Source organism: Thunnus albacares, chromosome 3 (assembly GCF_914725855.1).
Source record: "Thunnus albacares chromosome 3, fThuAlb1.1, whole genome shotgun sequence".
Lineage (NCBI taxonomy): Eukaryota > Metazoa > Chordata > Actinopteri > Scombriformes > Scombridae > Thunnus > Thunnus albacares.
This window is the reverse complement of record NC_058108.1, coordinates 22,981,307-23,000,723: the sequence shown is the minus strand read 5'-3', so window position 1 is coordinate 23,000,723 and position 19,417 is coordinate 22,981,307. Positions and strand designations below refer to the sequence as shown.

The 19,417-nt window shown below is 43.9% G+C and overlaps 1 protein-coding gene across 14 annotated transcripts in view; it reads left to right on the top strand.

Moving 5' to 3' along the window:
- Nucleotides 1-18,404, top strand: part of lef1 (lymphoid enhancer-binding factor 1) — a 110,127-nt gene extending 91,723 nt beyond the window's left edge. For 5 of the 14 annotated variants that reach the window (XM_044347089.1, XM_044347086.1, XM_044347084.1 and 2 more), the window contains 7 exons: nt 1,038-1,094; nt 1,927-2,017; nt 4,060-4,179; nt 5,012-5,183; nt 5,988-6,095; nt 7,918-7,966; nt 16,858-18,404. In XM_044347089.1, coding sequence (XP_044203024.1) covers nt 1,038-1,094; nt 1,927-2,017; nt 4,060-4,179; nt 5,012-5,183; nt 5,988-6,095; nt 7,918-7,966; nt 16,858-16,937 — 677 coding nt within the window. In that variant the 3' untranslated portion in view covers nt 16,938-18,404. Of the gene's footprint in view, nt 1-1,037; nt 1,095-1,926; nt 2,018-4,059; nt 4,180-5,011; nt 5,184-5,987; nt 6,096-7,917; nt 7,967-8,670; nt 8,713-16,857 lie in introns of all 14 variants that reach the window. The other 9 variants (XM_044347088.1, XM_044347083.1, XM_044347082.1 and 6 more) reach the window with 9 other exon arrangements.
- Nucleotides 18,405-19,417: the final 1,013 nt, after the last annotated feature.

Sequence of the window (19,417 nt, the reverse complement as noted above, 5' to 3'; positions counted from 1 at the left end):
TTTGAGAGGAAATGCCAGTGTGAAGCGTTGTTGGGTGTCAACGGGAACGTGTGAATGGGGGGGGAGGGGGGGGGTGAGTAATTAGCCACCTTAAGGGTGTGAGTGACAAGGTTAACATGTTGGGGCTCCCTCCTCCTCCCTCGCCGCCTCACCCCTTGCCTCCTTCCCTTCTGCCCTCGGGAGAGCCCTGAGGAGTGTGAGGTGGTGGATTAGTGGGCAGGGGGTAGTGCTATGCGCGCTATGAATCCAGCGTTGCAACATTGGCTTTGCAGATATAAGCCCCCTGCTCGTCCTGCCTCTCCGAGGAGGGAGGCCCCTTCAGACCACAGCCTGGAGAGAGAAAGAGGAAGAGAAAAGATAGAGGCAAGGAGAAAAGGCTGGCTCCAGCAGGGATTAGAGGATGCTGCTAATCTGGAGGCATTTGCCCTCTTTACTTTGTGTGTGTGTGTGTGTGTGTGTGTGTCTGTGTGTGTGTCTGTGTGTGTGTGTGTGTGTGTGTGTATGTGTGTGTGGAAGCACACGTGTAGGCACATTCCACTTCTCCATGTATGAACAGTATTTCCTGATATTCTGATTTTCTGTAGTCTCTCAGTCATGTCTTTGACTTCATTTAAAATCCAATAGATGTTAGACAATAAAACATGAGTCATTGCAGATTTTGTTAAATTTTACCCGCCCTGTTCTTGCTAAGTCTTCTTACAAAAAGAGACCTCTCGACCTTGAAACCCAGTAGGAGCAGGCGAGCTGGAGATGGAGGAGCTTAGTACTGAAGATCCACCGACAGTTAGTCCAAGTCAATCCCGTGTCTACAGGGAGAGCTGCAGCCTCTGCCACAAAGAGGGAAGCCTCAATTAACCAGCTTAAAGGCACTGAAACACACTGGAAAGGACTTTAGCAAAGCGGGGAAAATATGATCCTTTTCTACTGGTTGATAATATGAGGTCAAGAGGCATGTTGAAGCCCTGTGAACTATCCTTGACTTGTAGTAAGAAAGAGAGTAATAGGTTTTTAAAACACTTCTTCTTAACCAACCACAGCTCACGATCTTCTGGAGTTTGCTCAGTTGCCATGGAACGAAAGTCTAGAAAAAGCTAGTAAGTATTTTGTCAAACTACTGTTTCTGAAATCAAGAGTAAACTTTCACAAATTGTTGTTGACCATGTGATGATGGGATGTTCTGATCCAACTTTGCTCTCCTGATGTAGACTCCTACACAGTACTATACAATGCCAGTGCTAGTTCTTCCCCAAAATTAAAAAAACTGTTTATAGCACTGCTGTGAACTCATTGGAATCATTTTTTATGTAAGGTAACATGAAGGCCGGGAGTGTTGTGGCTCAAAATGACAGAATGAATTTAACTGATAATGGAAACAATTTGAATACTATAATGACATCAATAAAGAAACAAATTAATGTGGATCAGTCACGTAATGGCTGATACCTGATCAGAACTAGAGCTGATCCTTATCCGGCTTATCGGATCAGTGCATCTTTAATTTTCTAGTGCTGAGAACAGTTTGAACATTTTGGAGACTCGTGTCAATAGCGATACCTGAGTTCCTGCACCAAAATCAAAACAATGCTTTTTTAAAAACTACTGTGAGGAATATAAACACGCATTTCCCCCTAAACTTTTTTTTTTAATTAAAAAAAAAAGACAAACACAGCATTGTTTAATTTCCTCTTAACACAATCAGCTGTAAAGGAATGTTGTAAAACTGGCAAATTTATCACTTCAGGAAATCAGAAAATATCTGATTATAGATTATGTAAAGAAGACCTTTTGGCGTTTTGATACTCAAGGCTTACAGGCACATTTTGGTTTGTACTCTAAAAGTATTGAGGCTCATTAGCCAGCCCTGTTGTTTCCGATATATATGCAGCCCGTGGATCTAACAATTATGTTCCATTGTTGTTTGTCTAGGAATGCCGAGGCATCATCCCGGACCAGACATGACCAACTTCTACTCCCTGTCTCCTGGAGGAGTGGGACAGATCACGCCACCGCTCGGATGGTGAGTCACAGACAGACGAAAGCAAAAGCAAGAACAGTTGATTCATGTAAACAAGGTGCAATTACTGCCCCGTCTCTTCATATCAGATGTACACTGACACTGCACTAGCTTTGTGTGCCGAACAGAGGAATGCTGGCCTGCAGCAGCAGCAGCAGCAGCAGCAGCAGCAGCAGCAGCAGCAACAGCAACAGCAGCAGCCGACACAGGGAGGTCTGCCTCTGGCTGTTCCTGCTGTGCTGCTGTGGCTTCAGCCACACCGCTCCTCTGTGTGCTCAGCACATGTCAAACACATCACAGCGTACGTGCCCTTGCATAACCATATGGCTGCTTTACCCCCATCAAAGCTTTCTGGAAGCACTTCTGTCTCTGAGGTTCTCTTCATGGTTGTGAAACACTTTTTTAGTAACTTTTTTCCTCTTTTCTTTCCACCTTTTTCTTTGCATCCTTGTCACTTGCATTTCTTTTACTTTTTTTCATTTTTTCAACATACCTTATCCTCTTTGTTTCTTCTTCACTATCTCTTTCTCTGTCAGTGTGATGTTTGTAAAGACAGGGCTTCAGGCACACACTGAGTGAAGCCAGATGGAAGGTGCAGGATTGGTGTCTTCATGCCCTCCCTCTCAGAACCCCTTAAATTTAAATAACTGCTATACATTATCCCATTTTTTTTTTTTTTTTTGATTTAGGAAACTTTCCCAAACTTGACATCAGTCACTTTCCTGCTTTTCTACTCAGAGGAAATGATGGATCCTTTGTGATAGTTTGTGCCTTGCAACAAGTCCCCGAGACTGAAGGAGCAGAGAGTTTGCAGTACTGAACATGAATATCATAACAAACATTTTTAAAAATCAGCAAAATGTTGATTGAAATGCACAACCACCACAACATGTTGAAGCCAATGTTGAAACAAATAAAACAAACTGAACAAATGGACTGATGACAAGACACAAGCTCTATTTATTATTCCAGAGGTGGAGTTTCAGCGGAGACGGTGACCAGAAATTAACAGCATGTCTAAAGAGCTTCTCTTGTTTAGCAGAACTGAAAGCAACTCAAATTGAAACCGTATTTTTAAAAATACTTACGCCCACAATAAGTTTTTCTGTCACTTCATCTTCATTGTTCTTGAGGTGCAGTGAGAAAACAAACACATCATTTTGTATTACTGAACATATTAGTCACCACAGTTCCTTGGGTCTTTGGATACACAATGACGTGTGGAAAAAAAAAAAAACATGTAATCCCCACTCCCTCAATCAACATTTTAAAGGACCAGTGTGTAAGATATAGTGGCATCTAGAGGTGACTGAATCCCCCTCCCCCTCCTACTCTCCTTCAAAGTGTGTAGGAGAACCAATAGTGGCCGTGAAACTTGCGGAAAAATGCGAAAGGCCCCCTCTAGAGCCACTATTTTGTTTGTCCGTTCTGGGCTGCTGTAGAAACATGGCGGTGCACCATGGCGGCCTCTGTGGAAGAGGACCCGCTCCCTATGTAGATATAAAGGGCTCATTTTAAGGTAAAACACAGCAATTCTTATTTTCATAGGATTATACACTAATTAAAACATACTTATCAATATCATATTCCATTCCTGCCAAGTCCATTCTGCTAGATGCCACTAAACTCTACACACTGCACCTTTTTAAATTTTACAGTGTTTTGTGATGGTTTGTGGTGATATTCATGTGGTCTCGTTAACTGTATCCAGCATAATACTGTGAGGAAGAGATTGATGAAATCAGTGCTTTTAAAAAAAAGACCCAGAGCTAAACGAACGGGAACACATGAGGAACCACAGTCAATGACGATATCCCTACAGTAGCATCATCTTTATCATGAATATTATATAGAGCAAACTTATTTCTAAATATTATCTTTTTAACATCCAACATCAAGCAAATATGGATGGATTTTTTTCTGTGTGTGTGTATACACTGTTGTAAGCATCTGATGATTTTTATCCTCACTGGGGGACCTGTAACATGCTGCTGACCTCCTTCATCCTCCAAATCAAAAGTATACGTTGTCTGCTGTTGTTTCAGGTTCTCACACCACATGGTGCCAGGACCCCCAGGTCCTCACGCCACAGGAATCCCCCACCCGGCCATCGTCAACCCCCAGGTCAAACACGAGCCTCTGCATGAAACAGACATCATGCACATGTGAGTCCTAGAAACACAAAATACCCTTCTCAAACACTCTTTCACACTTTTTAAGGCTTAAAAAAAAAAAGTGCTCTCAAGCCTCACTCCTCCGTGTGCAGTATTCTGAGACGACATACTTCCAGGTATTTGTGCGCTCCTCCACTACAGTAGGCCATTGCTGAACAAACCCTCTGTCAGAGCCTTGTTCTCATTCCCTTGATGTGAGCAGATAAGCAGCGAGGGCCGTGCTCTACTGATAACAGGCCTATGCTTCATTTGGCCTCAGGGATCACAACACACTTAGCCAGCAACAGATACAGGTCCTAGATTAGTGGTCAGATGAACTGAATTCACATCCCCACTGTGTGCAGTGGGAAGTGCTGTGAGCGCCCTGAAGTGGTTATCACTGATATTTCCATTATTCATGGCCATCCTTGTACCAAGACTGTATTAGTATCAAAAAGGTTATTAGAAAGTAAGTTGAGAGTGGGAGCAGACTGTCTTTCAGTGTGTGACTTTGAGCATTTGGTTTTAAGCGATTGCCAATGTGCTGTGGACAAGAAGGTTTGGTTGCCATTACTGGTGAAGTAATCTCTCCGCATGATGGGCTGCAACTGTACAACTGCACATGATTAAAGAGGCAGGGGCCCGTGGCGTGGCAACCCCTCTCACGCTGCCTCACCATTGGCTGAAAGCAACCAGACCCTCGCTGCTTTTGTCGCCATTGCGGCACCACAGTTTCCCTCCTCCGTCGCTTTTTATCCTCTCATTTCTCAACTATTCGAGATCCAACTATTTTGTTCCTTCTACTACTTCTTTACCTCCGCCCGTGTTGTTTTTTTATTTTTTGTTCCTACAGGAAACCCCAGCATGAACAGAGAAAGGAGCAGGAGCCCAAAAGACCGCACATCAAGAAGCCGCTAAACGCCTTCATGCTCTACATGAAAGAGATGCGTGCCAACGTGGTCGCCGAGTGCACGCTGAAGGAGAGCGCTGCCATCAATCAGATCCTGGGACGAAGGGTAGGTCACATAGTCGGTGTACCCTGATACACCAGCCTCCTTCTCGCTGTAGCTTATGTTTATTGATTGAGTAAAATCACCAAGAGATCACAGTCCAAACCATGGCTCTAAACAGGCTGCATGCACCGCGTTTCCATGCCCAATTAGTTTAAAAAGTACAAAGATTCCTCTCTCCATTAACATGCAGTCTTTTATGAACTAGTTGTGATTATTGTCATAATGATTGCCCCAGCCAATTACTTCCCTCTCAGCGCCACAGATACAGAATGCCTATCTAACTGACATTTAATCAAATTGGCTTTAATAAAATATGCCTGGATAATGGCACAGTTGGAAATGACAAAATTTGTTCCTTTTGAGGATTGGGAAAAGAGTGGAACCACAGAGCCATGTTAAAAGCCTTAACGAATAGGCCTGGCGGTTGAGGCAGCCAGCCACAGCAAAGCCTAGTTTGTGGCCTGCATAGGGTAATTGCTCGCTGACATAGTTTGAATAAAAAGCGCTGCTAAATTGGAACCAGTGTTTTGATATGAAATCAAAGTTTTTTTCCTTCTCTTTTACTCCTTCTCGCTGACTCTTGTGTATGTTAATCTCTTCATCATGTTTCCCACTTCTTCTTTGTCTCTCTTTTATCCCCCCCTCTTTTTTTTTTCTACACCAAACGTTTGGAAGTTGAAAAGGAATTTTTTTTTTTCCTTTTTTTACCAAAACACCAGCACACTTTTCTATGCAGGGAACATGCAAGTGCATGCCAGTAATTGACTGTATGCTATTTTTTCCCTAATCTCCTTTGTACTGAAACAGTGGCATGCTTTATCTCGGGAAGAGCAAGCTAAGTATTATGAGTTAGCCCGCAAGGAACGGCAGCTCCACATGCAGCTCTACCCAGGCTGGTCCGCTCGAGACAATTATGTAAGTATCAACAGAACAGATTTGCAGAGGTGCGCGTGCGTGTGTGTGTATGTTGGTTTATGTTGTTTGTTTATGTCAGCGTTGCATGACTTGTTCTTTAAATGGCACACAATGACACACACACTAATTCACACCAGTCCCCTCTATGCTAATGGTGTCCATTTGTGGCCCCTTTGTTTCAGCCTAATGTGTAATTCATAACACCGTGATTCACTGTTACATTACCATCCACACTAAAATGGATTGTAGAATCATGGACATTATTGTTGCCACAGTGAGTGAAAATTGCCTGGTAATGGTTATGCTAGTCTTTGATGTTCCATATCAGCGTGGAGCTCTGGATGTAAAAAAAAAAAAAAAAAAAAGCGCAACTGTTAGACTGAGTTGAGGAGGCTGCATCAGACATTGAACATTCAGCAGCAGCAACCTTTGCTCTTACAGCTGCCCGTTTTGTTTGTGAATGTGGGAGGTTCAGCTGGATTTTTATGATGCAGTCTGTTTTTTGGTGTGTATGCGTGCATGTGTGCTTGCTTGTATGTGGTTGGAAGTTGTCAGATCTGTCTCTGAGAATGTGGTGTGTATGAATTTGTGAGAGAGAGAGCACCAGCCTTTATTAAAAGTGTGGCTCCGGCACTCACATTCACTCCACCACCAAAGTGCTTTGTGGTGTTTATCTGCCTCCCCTCGGACACCGACAGCATCCCTCCTCCTTCTGCCTCCACAGCTCCACTGCCAAAATGCCTCGCTGAGGGGGAGACAGTTTCACAGCTCTGCTCCCACTGAAGCACGGAACAGTTAAAGATACACAACATCAGCTAGTGACAGTTAGCCCAGCTCCCATTTAATTTCCAGCTTTGTTAGTACAAACATATTTGACGGGTAGGAAGGGGGGAAAAAAAAAAGTAGAGGAACTGCTTTCTGCTTGGCATACCGAAAAGATAAAGGGAAACGATATGTTTAACGCAAAACACTTCTCCCAAGTAAATTTTGTGTCTCCGTGAGCTGTTCTGTGACCCCTCCCACAAACAAAATCTTTAGCTATATAAAGGCAGCACATCATGCCCGGAAACACCCAAAATAGGTAACACACTGGCATGGAGAGCGTGTAGCATTCATAGTTTTGCTGTGTACCCCCTCTCTCATCCTTTCTCTCACCCACTCTCACTTAGTCTCTCTTCTTCCCTGTCTGCCGCAGCAGTAGAAGGCAGATTAGCTCATGAATAAGTGGATTAGCAGACTTTGCAGCAGGAAACCAAAGTGCTGCTCATATTTGACTAGAACGACTCTACGCTGCTATCTGTATCTATAGTCTCCCCCCTGGGGATTTAGCATAAGCTATAAATCCTTACACACTCCCACCACCTCGCTGGGAAAAAAAAAAAAGTGGCGCTCTTCACAGTCGTTGAGCTAGTCTAGCCTAATTACATTGAGCACTTTTAATTGCACTTCATGTTAATGTTTGTCACTAGAGGGACTTCAAAGGTAGTAGTGGTTGGAGAGGAAATCTGACACAGACTGGTCACAACAGAAGGACAAGCTACCTCTGTGCAGTTGGGATGGCCATAACTCCAAAAATGATAGAAACAGAGATACTTAAAAGCACTTGAGAGCAGGAACAGCACACTTACAACAGATCAGGCTCTAGAGAAGTCCCATCCCTCTCAGCGTGGCGGTTTGCGGTGGACTCCGGAGTCCGGGGGATGCTGGTTGGATGCCCAGCAGGGGATGAGTGAACATGGCAGTCAGCAGCAGGATATCAGAGTGGTCTAGTGAGCGTGAGTGCTGGAGCCACACTTTATGTGTTCCTCTGTATATTTTTTAGGGAAAGAAGAAGAAGCGGAAGAGGGAGAAGATGCAGGAAACGGCCACAGGTAAGCGCCAGTCCTTCCAGTTCCTTCTCTTTTTATTTATTTTTTTTTTTTTTATCTGTCGCATCCTGAGGTTGTGAGTGTACCATCTTTCCATAGAATACACTTTTTACAGTTTGCTGCTGCATTTCTACTGACACACACTCTGTAAAGCTCTAAAAAAAACCAACTAATCTTTCAGTAGACAGAGGGAAACATCTACAAAACTAACAACAAGTAGAGACAGACACTAACCAAACCTACTATTACCTACTATCTCCATTCTGCCCTCAGTAGACCGGCTTGCTTATTTCTTTGCAGACAGTATATTCAGAGTCATTCATTTAGTTTTCCTAGCGACTTTCCTTGTATACATCCCCCCCCCCCCCCATCTGTTTGTCCCCTGCCTCTCTGTCATCCCCGTCTTCACATATTACACCTACTTTGGGATTAGTCTGTCCATTCTATACAACTACTTACCGACTCTGGGCTTTGCACTATTTGTTTGCCTGCTGCACTACAGTATGTCTTTCTGCTGACCTTGTTTAGCTGCGCTTTTGAGCCTCCTCTCAGCAACTCTAACTCTAATCCATTGAGAATTACATCTTAAGTAAAATGTCAGTATTTTTTTTTGGGTCTGTACACTGTGTAGGCCAAATGGACGGCTAAGATCTATGCCGCCCAGACACCTCCAATTTTTTTTTTTAAAAAGATGCAATTTTCTGCAGGTACAGGCCAGAGAATGAAAACGGCGTACATCTGAGAAAATGGTAAGACAAACCCCTCTATCCCCCTCCCTGTCTGGTCCAGTTCAATATATGTCAAGTCTTTTTAAACTGCTAAACACTGACTTGAGAGTATGTACTCACAGACTAATCCTAAAAAGGTCCACCCTAACCTCGCCATAGTCATTGTGTCAGTGGTGTTAAGGCCTGAAGAGGGATTGTGCTTTGTGTGGGCAGTTTGCTCAATGGGCTCAGCACAATGGGCATTGGATTTTCTATGTGTGTGTGTATGTGTGTGTGTGTATGTTGAGCTGATCAATTGTTTGTGCACTGGTGGATAAAAGGTCAGATGTTGTGTCAGCAGTTTATAGCTTATTTTTCTTCCATCATGTGTTAGAAAAATGTCTAATTAAAAAGGGGTTTTGAAAAATGTGGCTCATCCACTCTGTGTTTTCTAAACATGGACTAAATAATACATCTGAAAACAGTTTTACTTCCCCAGAACATTTTTTTTTACAGCTAGTGGAGGCTGAGACGTCAGCTCAGCTCCATATGGACTACATGTGTTGTGTCTCTCTGCATCTTTGTGAAGCAGAGCAGGATTCAGCAGCTTGTTTGGCAGGAACTTAATGAGATGCTATACCTTAATAAGATTTCATGGTATCTGGGGTTTCAGTGTATCTATAATGCCTCCATAACAAAAGGCACTCCGTAGTCGTTTTTTTTTTTTTTTTCACATGTGAAAGATATGTTGAGATATATTGATTCAGATGACATGTCAAAACCTTCACTGAACTGTCACCTGTCCTGTTTTTTTTTTGTTGAGAGGATTAACGTTCCCAATATGTGGCACAGGCAACTCTATTTCCCCTCTTTCAATCTTTTTCACTCTCTCTCTCTGGATCTTTTTTTCCGTCCATCTCTCTCCTTCCCTCTCCCTCCCGGAGAGCCTGGTAGCATCCTGTTATTCCGCTGCCTTTCTGCAGCAGAAAAAGCCGGGCAGATGTGACAAATCTGGTCTTAAGTCGAAATCACCCCAACCAGACAAAGGTTTTCCACTTGATCGATTCCTGACCCAGTGGCTCTCTCTGAACCCAGAAATTGGGCTGCTTTTCTTTCTTTCTATTTTTTTATTTTTTTTCAGCCCGTTTTCAAAGTGTAGAGAGCGAGCGCTAAAAAGCACTTTATCTCTGATCCAATAATTAGCAGCGCCTAGCCGCAGCGGGATGGACACCCTTGCTGATTCTCAGTGACAGCCTTAAACTAATATGCATAATACCAAGGATACTGCCACAACTCCCCAAGCCCTCAATTTATGCAGATCCCAAAGAGCTGGATTGAGGTTAGCTTGGTTTAGACGCCAAAAAAACATCTTTAAATGAACTCGTTTGTCTATTTCTTTTCATCTGCCCTACCCTCTACCCCATCTGTCGCTCCCTTATATGAAAAAATCTGAAAGGAAATTTGTTAATGAGTTAATTTCGGAGACACAATCTTGAACACCTTTCTGTGTGACAGTTCAAACAACACCGCATTTCTTTCTCCATGAAGAATATGCAGCATAATATGAAAGGCTACAGTCTAGGTAGATTTTATGAAGGGACTTAAAACATTTTTATATTAACATATTTTATGGTTCCTGCTGAGTTTTTCTGCCTGTGAGGCAAACCAGGAGTTGAGTCGTTGGGCAATGTTTTATGGCTTGATGTTGGTTCTCTTTGTTATCTTTAGCATGTCAAACACTGGGCCTGCCACACAGCTGGCTCTCACCACAGTGGAACAGCACTCTGAGAAGTCATTACTCTGACATTGTGAAATTAGGGTGTCTTCTCCCCCTCATCACTCCATTTCCCAGCTCTTTTTCTCACATTGGCTTGGACTGTAAATGTGCAGTATTTATCCTCTTTACTTCCCCTCACTGTTTCTTTGCGCCCGTCTTTATTTTGTTTCTCTCTTTCTTGCTTCCTCTTGCGCTGTTAGCCTTTTGTCTGACTAAGCCCGCTGATTCACAACCTTTGAGATAGTTATCTGGCCGAGACACATACATGCCCTCTAGGCTTTCTCTCCGTTTCAGCCACTGCACATTTTTTTCATGGGGGTGGGACGGCGCGGGGGGGGGGCTGGGGGGTGGGAGGGGAACACTCCTAACAAAGGTGGCTTTTTAATCCGGCTAGTGAGGGCCATAGAGTTGCAACTACTTGCAAACCGTCATAAAACTGCATGTGAGTCATCTTGCTCAGACTCATATGAAGGTGCTCTTTTGTTGACATGGAAAAATGGATGTCTTTACAAATCAAGAGCTTGTATCTTTAATCAAGTTATCAACATCAGTTTTGTTCAGGATCTATTTTCTTTCTTTCTTTAAAAAAAAAAAAAAAAAAAAAGAGAGAGAGTTAACTATTGTTAAAGCATGGTAAGTGCATCTTGGGTCATCTCTAACCTCATGTCCTGGTCTAGAAACATGAAAGAAAGTGTTGTTCAAGCAGCAGCTTTGGTGGCTAGTCTCTCCTACTCTCTCTGTCTCACTCATGGCCCGGCTCTTCTTCCTCTGATGTGTGTAGCCAGAAGTCAGCTGTCAAAAGACTTTGATGAGCGAGGAGAGAGAGAGAGAGAGAGAGTGTGTGTGGGTGTGTGTGTGTGTGTGAGAGAGAGAGAGAGAGAGAGCAGAGGGAGGGTAAGAAAAGGGCCAGAAGAAAATCCCTCATTCTGGAGAGTTCTGAGTTTACCCAGTCTCAATCAACTGCCACTCATCAGTCTCCATCTCTCATTTCTTTTCCCTTTCTCTCTTTATTTGTTGCCTCTCATCTCTCTTTCTCTCTCTCTCAGACCCTCAACACTCATCTCTCTTTCTCTCTCTCTCTCTCTCTCTCTCTCTCTCACACACACACAAACACACACGCCTGTTCAGCCAGCCACACACTCCGGCTGCAATTAGGCAAGATTCAGTGTCTGCCTCCATTTCCCGAGTCGTTTCAATTTGGCACCGAGCCTCTAGGCCACTGCGGCACAGCCCAGTGCCTCCACACCCCGCCTTATTAGTGACCTGGGATAATTGGGGAAGGGATCCGGATCGCAAAACTGACTCTGGGTCTCGCTCTGAGCAGCGCATGGGAGATGAGAGAATGTTTTTTAAACTGTGAAAAAAAAAAAAAAAAGAAAAAGGGGGGGAAAAATAGTTTGGGGTGGGAGGTTGAGGAGGAGGGGGGGGGGGGGGGGGAGAGAGAGAGAGATTTGGGCTTAAATCAGAGCAACGCCCCGGCTAATGTTTCTGTGGGTAGGAAATAGAATCGGAAATGTTCACCCCCACAGTCCTCCCGTTCTGCCACTCCTCTGACCTCCACAAAGCCTACTCTGTGAAGAAAAATGACCCTCTCAGCACTTAGTGTACGGACTTCCAGAGGGTGGCAGTATGTCAAACTTCATTTAAGTATAGCTATGTGGTTTGAGCTTAGAAGCAGCAATCTTTCACACTGAAGGGAGACTTGATCCTGGAGGGGAAACCCTTTTTGACACTTTTAAGGAAAAGGGAAAAAAAAAAAAAAAATGTTAAGAGGGGGTATAACCCTCTTACAGGTCTGCGTTCACATGTGAGAAAATGCAGCTATGTGCACCCATTGTTTAGACTGAGGCTTGAAATTTGTTTTGATTGAGTCACGGGCCTATTGTGTCGTGGTTTGGCCAGCTGCAGTAACAGTATGAGGGTCCAGTCTCTGCTGTTTTGTGATGTCTTCTCCACTTCCTCTCTTTCTCTCTGTCTCTCCACCTCACCCCCCCTCCACCTTTCACCCTCACCCCTGTGGCTCCTTGAGGCACTGCAGCCCCTCGGAGGAGGAGGCGGAGATATGTGACCTTATAAAACGCTCACCCCTTGTGAGATGCTTATCTCTGAATGAAAGGCCCCCAGGTAACAGGGGTGCACAGGCAGGAAGAGGGCAGCAGGGCCGAAGGAAGCGGTGTTTATTTTTATTTTACTGGCCATTGTTAAAAGAGGCAAAACCTCCAGCCCAGCATCTTTTTTTTTTTTTTTTTTTCTTTTTCAACCTCTTTCCCTAATTTTCTGCCTCTTTCTTCGCTCCTCCTTTTTCCGGCTCCTCTCCTCTGTCTTGACGGTGAATGTGAGTCGCGGTGGAGGCCTTTGAAGCGAGACCACAGCGCAGGGGAGCAGTCATTGTGCAGGCTCTTTGAATGTGCCGCAACCAGCACCCCCCCCCCTCCTTCTTCCCTCCCCTTGCCTCTCCTGCCATCCCCCGGCCTGCAGCGGCTCAGACTGAGCTGTGCGGGGGCACACGGCCAGACTTCAGCTGCCCGGGCCCCCAGCGATGCCGCCTTAGATGTGGGCAACGCCTCCCTCTACCTCCTCCCTCCTCCCACACCCTCCTGTACTCCCCTAGTCTCACCCACGCATGCCTGAGGTTTGGGGTTTTGGTGACTCCCCCCCCCCCCCTCCCTTTTCCCCTTTTGACCGCAACCAGACCCCACCCATTCCCTCTCTCCAATATTGCACACAGACACTGTCTTCCCTCTTCTTTCTTTTCACCCTTTTAGTTTCAGTCTCCCCTGACGGTTAGTTGCTGATAGCCCCTGTAGAAAAGATACGACCTCACCTGAGCTGTTTGATTGGAGGTTAAAAATTTCAAAGCTCTTTTTAAAGGGGGGGGGGGGGGGGGGGGGGGGGGGGGGAGGATTTCTTTTATGTTGAACTTCTCAAGGCTGAAGAAAATGCTGACAGTGCAAAACATTTTGTTTCTTTCTTCCAGGTGCCTTTTTTTTTTTTTTTTTTTTTTTTTTTTTTTTTTTTTATTGGCCCGCTCCTTTTATTTTCCCCTTGTGTCTTTAAGAGCGGCACTACCACAACTTTTATAGAGAGCAGACTGCTTTGAAAAGGTGTCACCAAAGCCAGCTGTGTGATCCAGACCAAGGTCACTGCCAAGACACTCCACCACACCAGATTCTGATCTAAATGTGTGGACATTTCCTTACTAGACCTCGCAGACCTACTTGTCTGAGCCAAAACCGAACCGAGCCCAGTGAATGATGAAAGGGGAAAAAAAAAAAAAAAAAAAAAAAAAGCTTGACATGCTGGAGCTCAGACTGAAATAAAAGCTTTACAATGCTGAAATGATTAATCAATAAATCAATCAGTGGTAGAATATTAGTTTCCAACAATTTTGATCATTTACAAACATATACGGGCTTTCAGCTGCTTTTCTGTCTTTTATCAAGTAAATTCAGTATCTTTGAGTCTTGGACTGTTGGTTATCTTAGACTTCAGGAAATTGTGATGGGCATCTTTAATTATTTTCTGACATTTTATTGACTAATCAGTCAACTAATCCAAAAAACAATCGACAAAAGCAATTATTCTGTGAACCAATTATTAGTAAAAAAATAGTGAGAATATTTTTGTCCCCTGACAATTAAAGCATAATTCCATTTTATTACAATTTAGATGTCATTTTCTTAATTTCCTTGATCATTTCTTTGGATAAAAATAAGACTTTACTCATCACTTTTATTGCTGAGATCTGATAACGTGGCGAGATTGCTCAAAAGGAGGATGATTGAGGAAGAAATGTGCAGTGAGATGATCAGACAGGTTGTACACAAACCCTCAAGTTAGCCAAACCTAAAATTTGATCCTATCGTACTTGCGGTAAGTGTGCACCTACGCAGTGTCCCTGTGCAGTAAGAGATTACCACCATCATTTCAGGCAAACTCACTTTCACTTGTGTAAAAGCTATCTTATTATCTAACTGTGGTTATTGTCCTGTTGGGCAACATTGTAGTGATGTCACCACATTCCCAGATCTCAACAATTACTCTTTTGAGCGCATTGTTGCCATAACCAATAGAAATGATGGTTGAAACCACAAAATAAGACCTAAATTGCAATAAACCAGTGACTGATATTTATTTGCTTGTATTGGTTCTATCTGTCAGCCCCTTTGCTCTCAGTCTTTCCCTCCCTTTTCCCATCAAATCTCCCCTCTTCTCTCTGCCATGGTAAAGTCTGCACCCCAGCCTGCACTGGAGACACCTCTCTCCACTTGGCTTATTTTTGGAGTAATTTGTCGGCGGTGTTTTCCTTTTTAATGGCACCAAAAGAAACCCCAGAGCTCCGTGTAGGGAGGGAGGGAGCTGAGGAGGAGGAGGAGGGTGGGTGGGTGGTTGGGTGGGTGGTTGGGTTGGAGGTTAGGGGGCTATAAGGCGGGCGGGCCCCAGCTGCGGCCGCTTTGATTTGGCCTGGGAGGTGAAAGCGGCGATTGAGACGCGAGGCTGTGCCAGTTATCTTAACCTCCCACACTTCAAAAGCGGGGCGAGAGCTTGTCCGACTCCTTCCCCTCCTCCCTCCCTCCCTCTCTCCGTCCATCCCGTAGAGGGAAAGGAATTGGAGGAGAGAAGGGTGGGGGGGGGGGGGACCAAACCTTCGCTAGTCCTCTGAACAGAGGAGCGTTTCATTTCCTGCAAAAAAGTCCAGCCGGCATTCCTGAGCACTAATGTAGAGGGAGGAGGAGGAGATGGAGGGAGGTGAGGGGAGAGGAGGGGTCAAGTTGCTCCTGAATCCCAGTGTTTGTGTCGGCTGGACCCTGTGAAGCGCTGGCCTGGTGCCCCCTACAACCAACCACCACGCAAGCACACACCCCTGCTGTTACCACCAACCCTTTCTGAAACTTGCGCACACACACACACGCACACACGTCCACACACACTCACTTCTCGCCCGCAGCCCCTCAGGCCTCTTCCCCAGGCAGGAAGGCCAGTGCTTTTCATGTCTGTGGTGGGGGAAGGAAAAATGCTCCCCAGGAAACAGGGTGCAGTGCCGGGCGTGCGGGCCCGCTTTGAGATCCTGGGATGAAAAGAGAGAGGGCGGCGGAGGTAAATAAAAGCGACAGGGGCTCTCTCTTTCTCTCCGAGCGCCGTGTTCCTTTCAGTTTCTACTCTGTGCAGCTCAGGGTCAGCTCTCCTTGGGAAAGGTGGCCTCTGTCCTGTTCCCTTTTATCCACATGTGGTAAAGCAGTCTGCAGGGTGGTGTGTGTGTGTGTGTGTGTGTGCGCGCGTGTGCGTGCGCGTTAAGACTTTTGAGCGTTGAGATGCAGCAAGCAGCAGGGCTCAGCTGACTCCTCTCCTACAAAAACACACTCTTGGCTTTGCCACAAGGGAGAAGCAAACTAATACCGTTTCTTTTCCTTTTTTCGTCTTCACAAAACATCCATCTTTTTAGTCGCAGGAGGCATCCATCCACCAAAGTCTCCGCGTCTCCACTTTGATCACAGATTCTATTTGATGCTGCTCGGGTCTAAAATAACTCTCCTTGGCTTGTCAATAACTGAAGCTAACTCTGTTATGTTAGCTCAAGCCTGGATCACGGGAGGGAAAAGAACACTTTTGCTGCTTGACAAACAATTTCCCTGTCAGGGAAAGAGGCCAATTTCATGAGAGTCCTGTGAAGTGGATTGAGCAGTCAGGTAGCATTTTTACACGGCAGGGTCAACCTGCACGGTTCAGATAATTACTAACACTGCTCCATGAACTCTGCTAGTTTTAACCAACTGGGTCAATGTGGTGATCCTCCTGCGCTGAGAGTATTTCCTCATCTTGTTTTCCCATCGCCCACCTGCAGCGGCAGCCTAAATGTCAACCAGAAGCTACACAATTGGGTGCTCGCCTTGAGAGAGCAAGAGGAGGAATGAGTCAGTCAGGGGAGGGCAAAGAAGAACGTGGTGCTGCCAGCTGGGTCACGGCAACCCCCATGTTAGAGTAGATCAAAGCTGGCCGGCCCACATCCTGTCACTGACCTGTAACCCCCTCTGTACTTCAGGGCCTGGCTCTACATTGCAGCAAAGGCTTTCATTCAATCAGCTATAACACTTAAAAACAAAAAAATTATGATTGATTACATAGGTGGTAATGACAGATCATTTGCCGTTCCTTTTACTGGGTATTCATGCCTGCATGGTGAGACACTTTCGAGTCACTCTTGAGTCATGCCTCTGTCTGGTTTTGGTTAATGTGGCGGGAATGTGTGATCAGTGTTTTGGTGTGGGTTGTTGATGTGTTTCTAAAAAATGTTTTCTCCCCTCCCCTTCCACCACCAATGAGGGAAAAAAACTGCAGTTTTTCCTTTTGTATCCAGATGCAGTCACTTCATAGTTAATGTGGTTGACTGACCAGATTTTGTTTTCTTGCAGGAGGAAAACGGACTAATTTCTCCACATGCAAAGCGAAGGCAGCAGCTACGGGCCCTCTGCTAGAGATGGAGGCCTGTTAGATTCCATGAAGACCCTTAAATCTCCAAACTGAAGCCTCCAGTTCTCAGAGGACCCCCCACCCCCCTCCCCCACCCCTCTCTCCTACCCCACATAACCCTACTCCCTTTCCTTCAACAGTCACATGCCACCACCACCACCACCACCAAAAACACTTCCCTGTTTGACTCTACTCCCTTCCTGAAGGCGACAGCTGTAGAGACACTGAACTGAACTGAACAAGACAATCATGACGAGTAGGAGCACCCTCACAAGACCACGTTCTCTCACCGAAAACCCAGAACACATCAATTTGACGTCTGTGTTTTGTCAGTTTCTTTCCAATCAGCTTTAAGGCACTGCACTGAAAAACAGCAGCAATTTTGATGTGCGCACAAACTTCTCCCCTGCACCACCCAGACACTCCAAACACCTGTTTCTAAGTTATTGTAAGTTATTTGTCACCTCTGTTCCTTTTTGTATAGTTCATTAGGCCAACATTCACTCCCTGAAACCCCCCCCACCCTCCCTTTTCTCTCTCTCTCACTGGATTTTTGAGACCATTTGGGGTTTTGCCCGACCGACCAAACACCTCTTTTTAGACTGCACTAAGGAAGATGGAGGGATCTCATCTTGTCTAAGAAACGTCCTCAAGACGCCATTTTAGTTTGTTGATGACCAGTTGGTGCAAAAAAGGATCAACATTATGATTTGCTTTTCATTTTAGACTGAATTTTATTTTGAATGCTTTTTTGTATCTTGAACCCTTGTTTCAATTTCTTGGTGTATATTTTAGTGATTTTTTTTTTTTTTTTTAAATATTGTTTTTTTTTTATATAGTGGTATATATGAAAAATAAGCTTTGGACACAGGAAAGCCATTTTTCTTGTTGAAGCGTCTTGCAGAAAATTGAAACTTAAGGCTTCTTTTGATAACTATTTGTAACAAATAGTGACCTCGAGTCTTGCTCAGATGTAAAATAATGCTCAGTATGTGTACTTTTTAAAACTGTCAGGATATGTCAATTTTCTTGGTATTTTTGCAGGCAACATTAGGACAAAGGCGAGAGTGATAGCTCAGAGGCCTATATTTTATTGTTCTAAAACATGACAAATGAAGCAGATATATATATTTACCCCAGCACTTGGCAGTCTTTCTTTTATTGCAATGGACCTTTTGTCTTTTCTCTCTGGTAGCTAATAGTGTGGTCTTTACCCATGTTGTTTATTCCATGCAAGCATCTCTGTAATATTTTGATTTTAATGCTCTATTTTAGTATTACTTGATGAATTCCTCTTTTTTTTTTATTCTCATATTTTGGGTCACTGTCATCTTGGTGTAGCACTTTGCTTCCCAAGTGGTCATATTTGAACTGTTTCAACATGTTTTTGTTTTGTTTTGTTTTTTTAAAGAAAAATAAAAAGGCACCATTGGCTCATTTGATCACTCGTGTGGTGGAAAGACCAGAGCTAGAAGTGCCAGATGTAACAGTCTATGTGTCATCCTTGGAGATTATAATACAAGTGTCCATTGGCAGTAGCGCCACTTATTAGTGGTGTAAAGCAGGGGTAACACATTGGATGGAGCATGTTTTAGTCTTTGTGGAAACTTCAAAAAGCTTAAAAAATTGACAAGCAATTAAAACTCAGAAAGCACGCAATGCCCGAGGCTACATTCATACAACATTATTGCAGTGATAATGAAAAGAGAAACCTACATCATCCGAGTATAAAAAACAATTCTATTGGGTAACGAGTTGATTTCAGGGGTCATGTCCATCTTTTCTCTTCTGTTCAATATAAATTTTCAAGAAAACAGACTTTAACATCTGTAAAAATTAAGGCAAAAATTACATTTTTGAAGTAAACATTTTTTGATGAAAGAGGCAAGATCAAAGGAAAATTCTATTTCTGGACAAATCTGACCTGTGCCTCTTGAATATTCCTATTTCAAGTGTAACAGCACCACCTTGTGTTCATATTTGGTTAACAGCATGTTTTGGAGAAACCAAGTGGTGGTTGGTATGCTAAACATTCCCATAGTGTGTCCTGCTTTAGAGAAGAGGCTGACAAAGGATTCATAGCCATGTATTAAAGTCAGTTTTTCCTATAAAGCCCAAAATCACACAGATCATTTAATCTGGAAAATATTGGACACCCACTTAACCTTAGACTCTTCTCTATATAACTAAATAGCCCTTTAACATGGGCAGAAATAGCTGTAGTAGAATTACAATATGTTAATTGTAAAATCTAGTATACTAAGTAATAAGTAAACTTAAGTGTTTCAGGCAAAGTGTAAAAGTTTGCAATCTATCCTACTGACTCTTGTGGTTAGACATTCAGAGTACTCTGATAAAAGTTATATCTTCCATTTCAGCTGTTGCAGTTTGGTCTTTTTAAAAACTTCTAGCCGATGAGAGGCATTTGCATTGTATGTTAAGAATACATTTCATAAGACAGACCCTGGTATTTGTGTATCTGCAGTTAACACCTTTCATTAC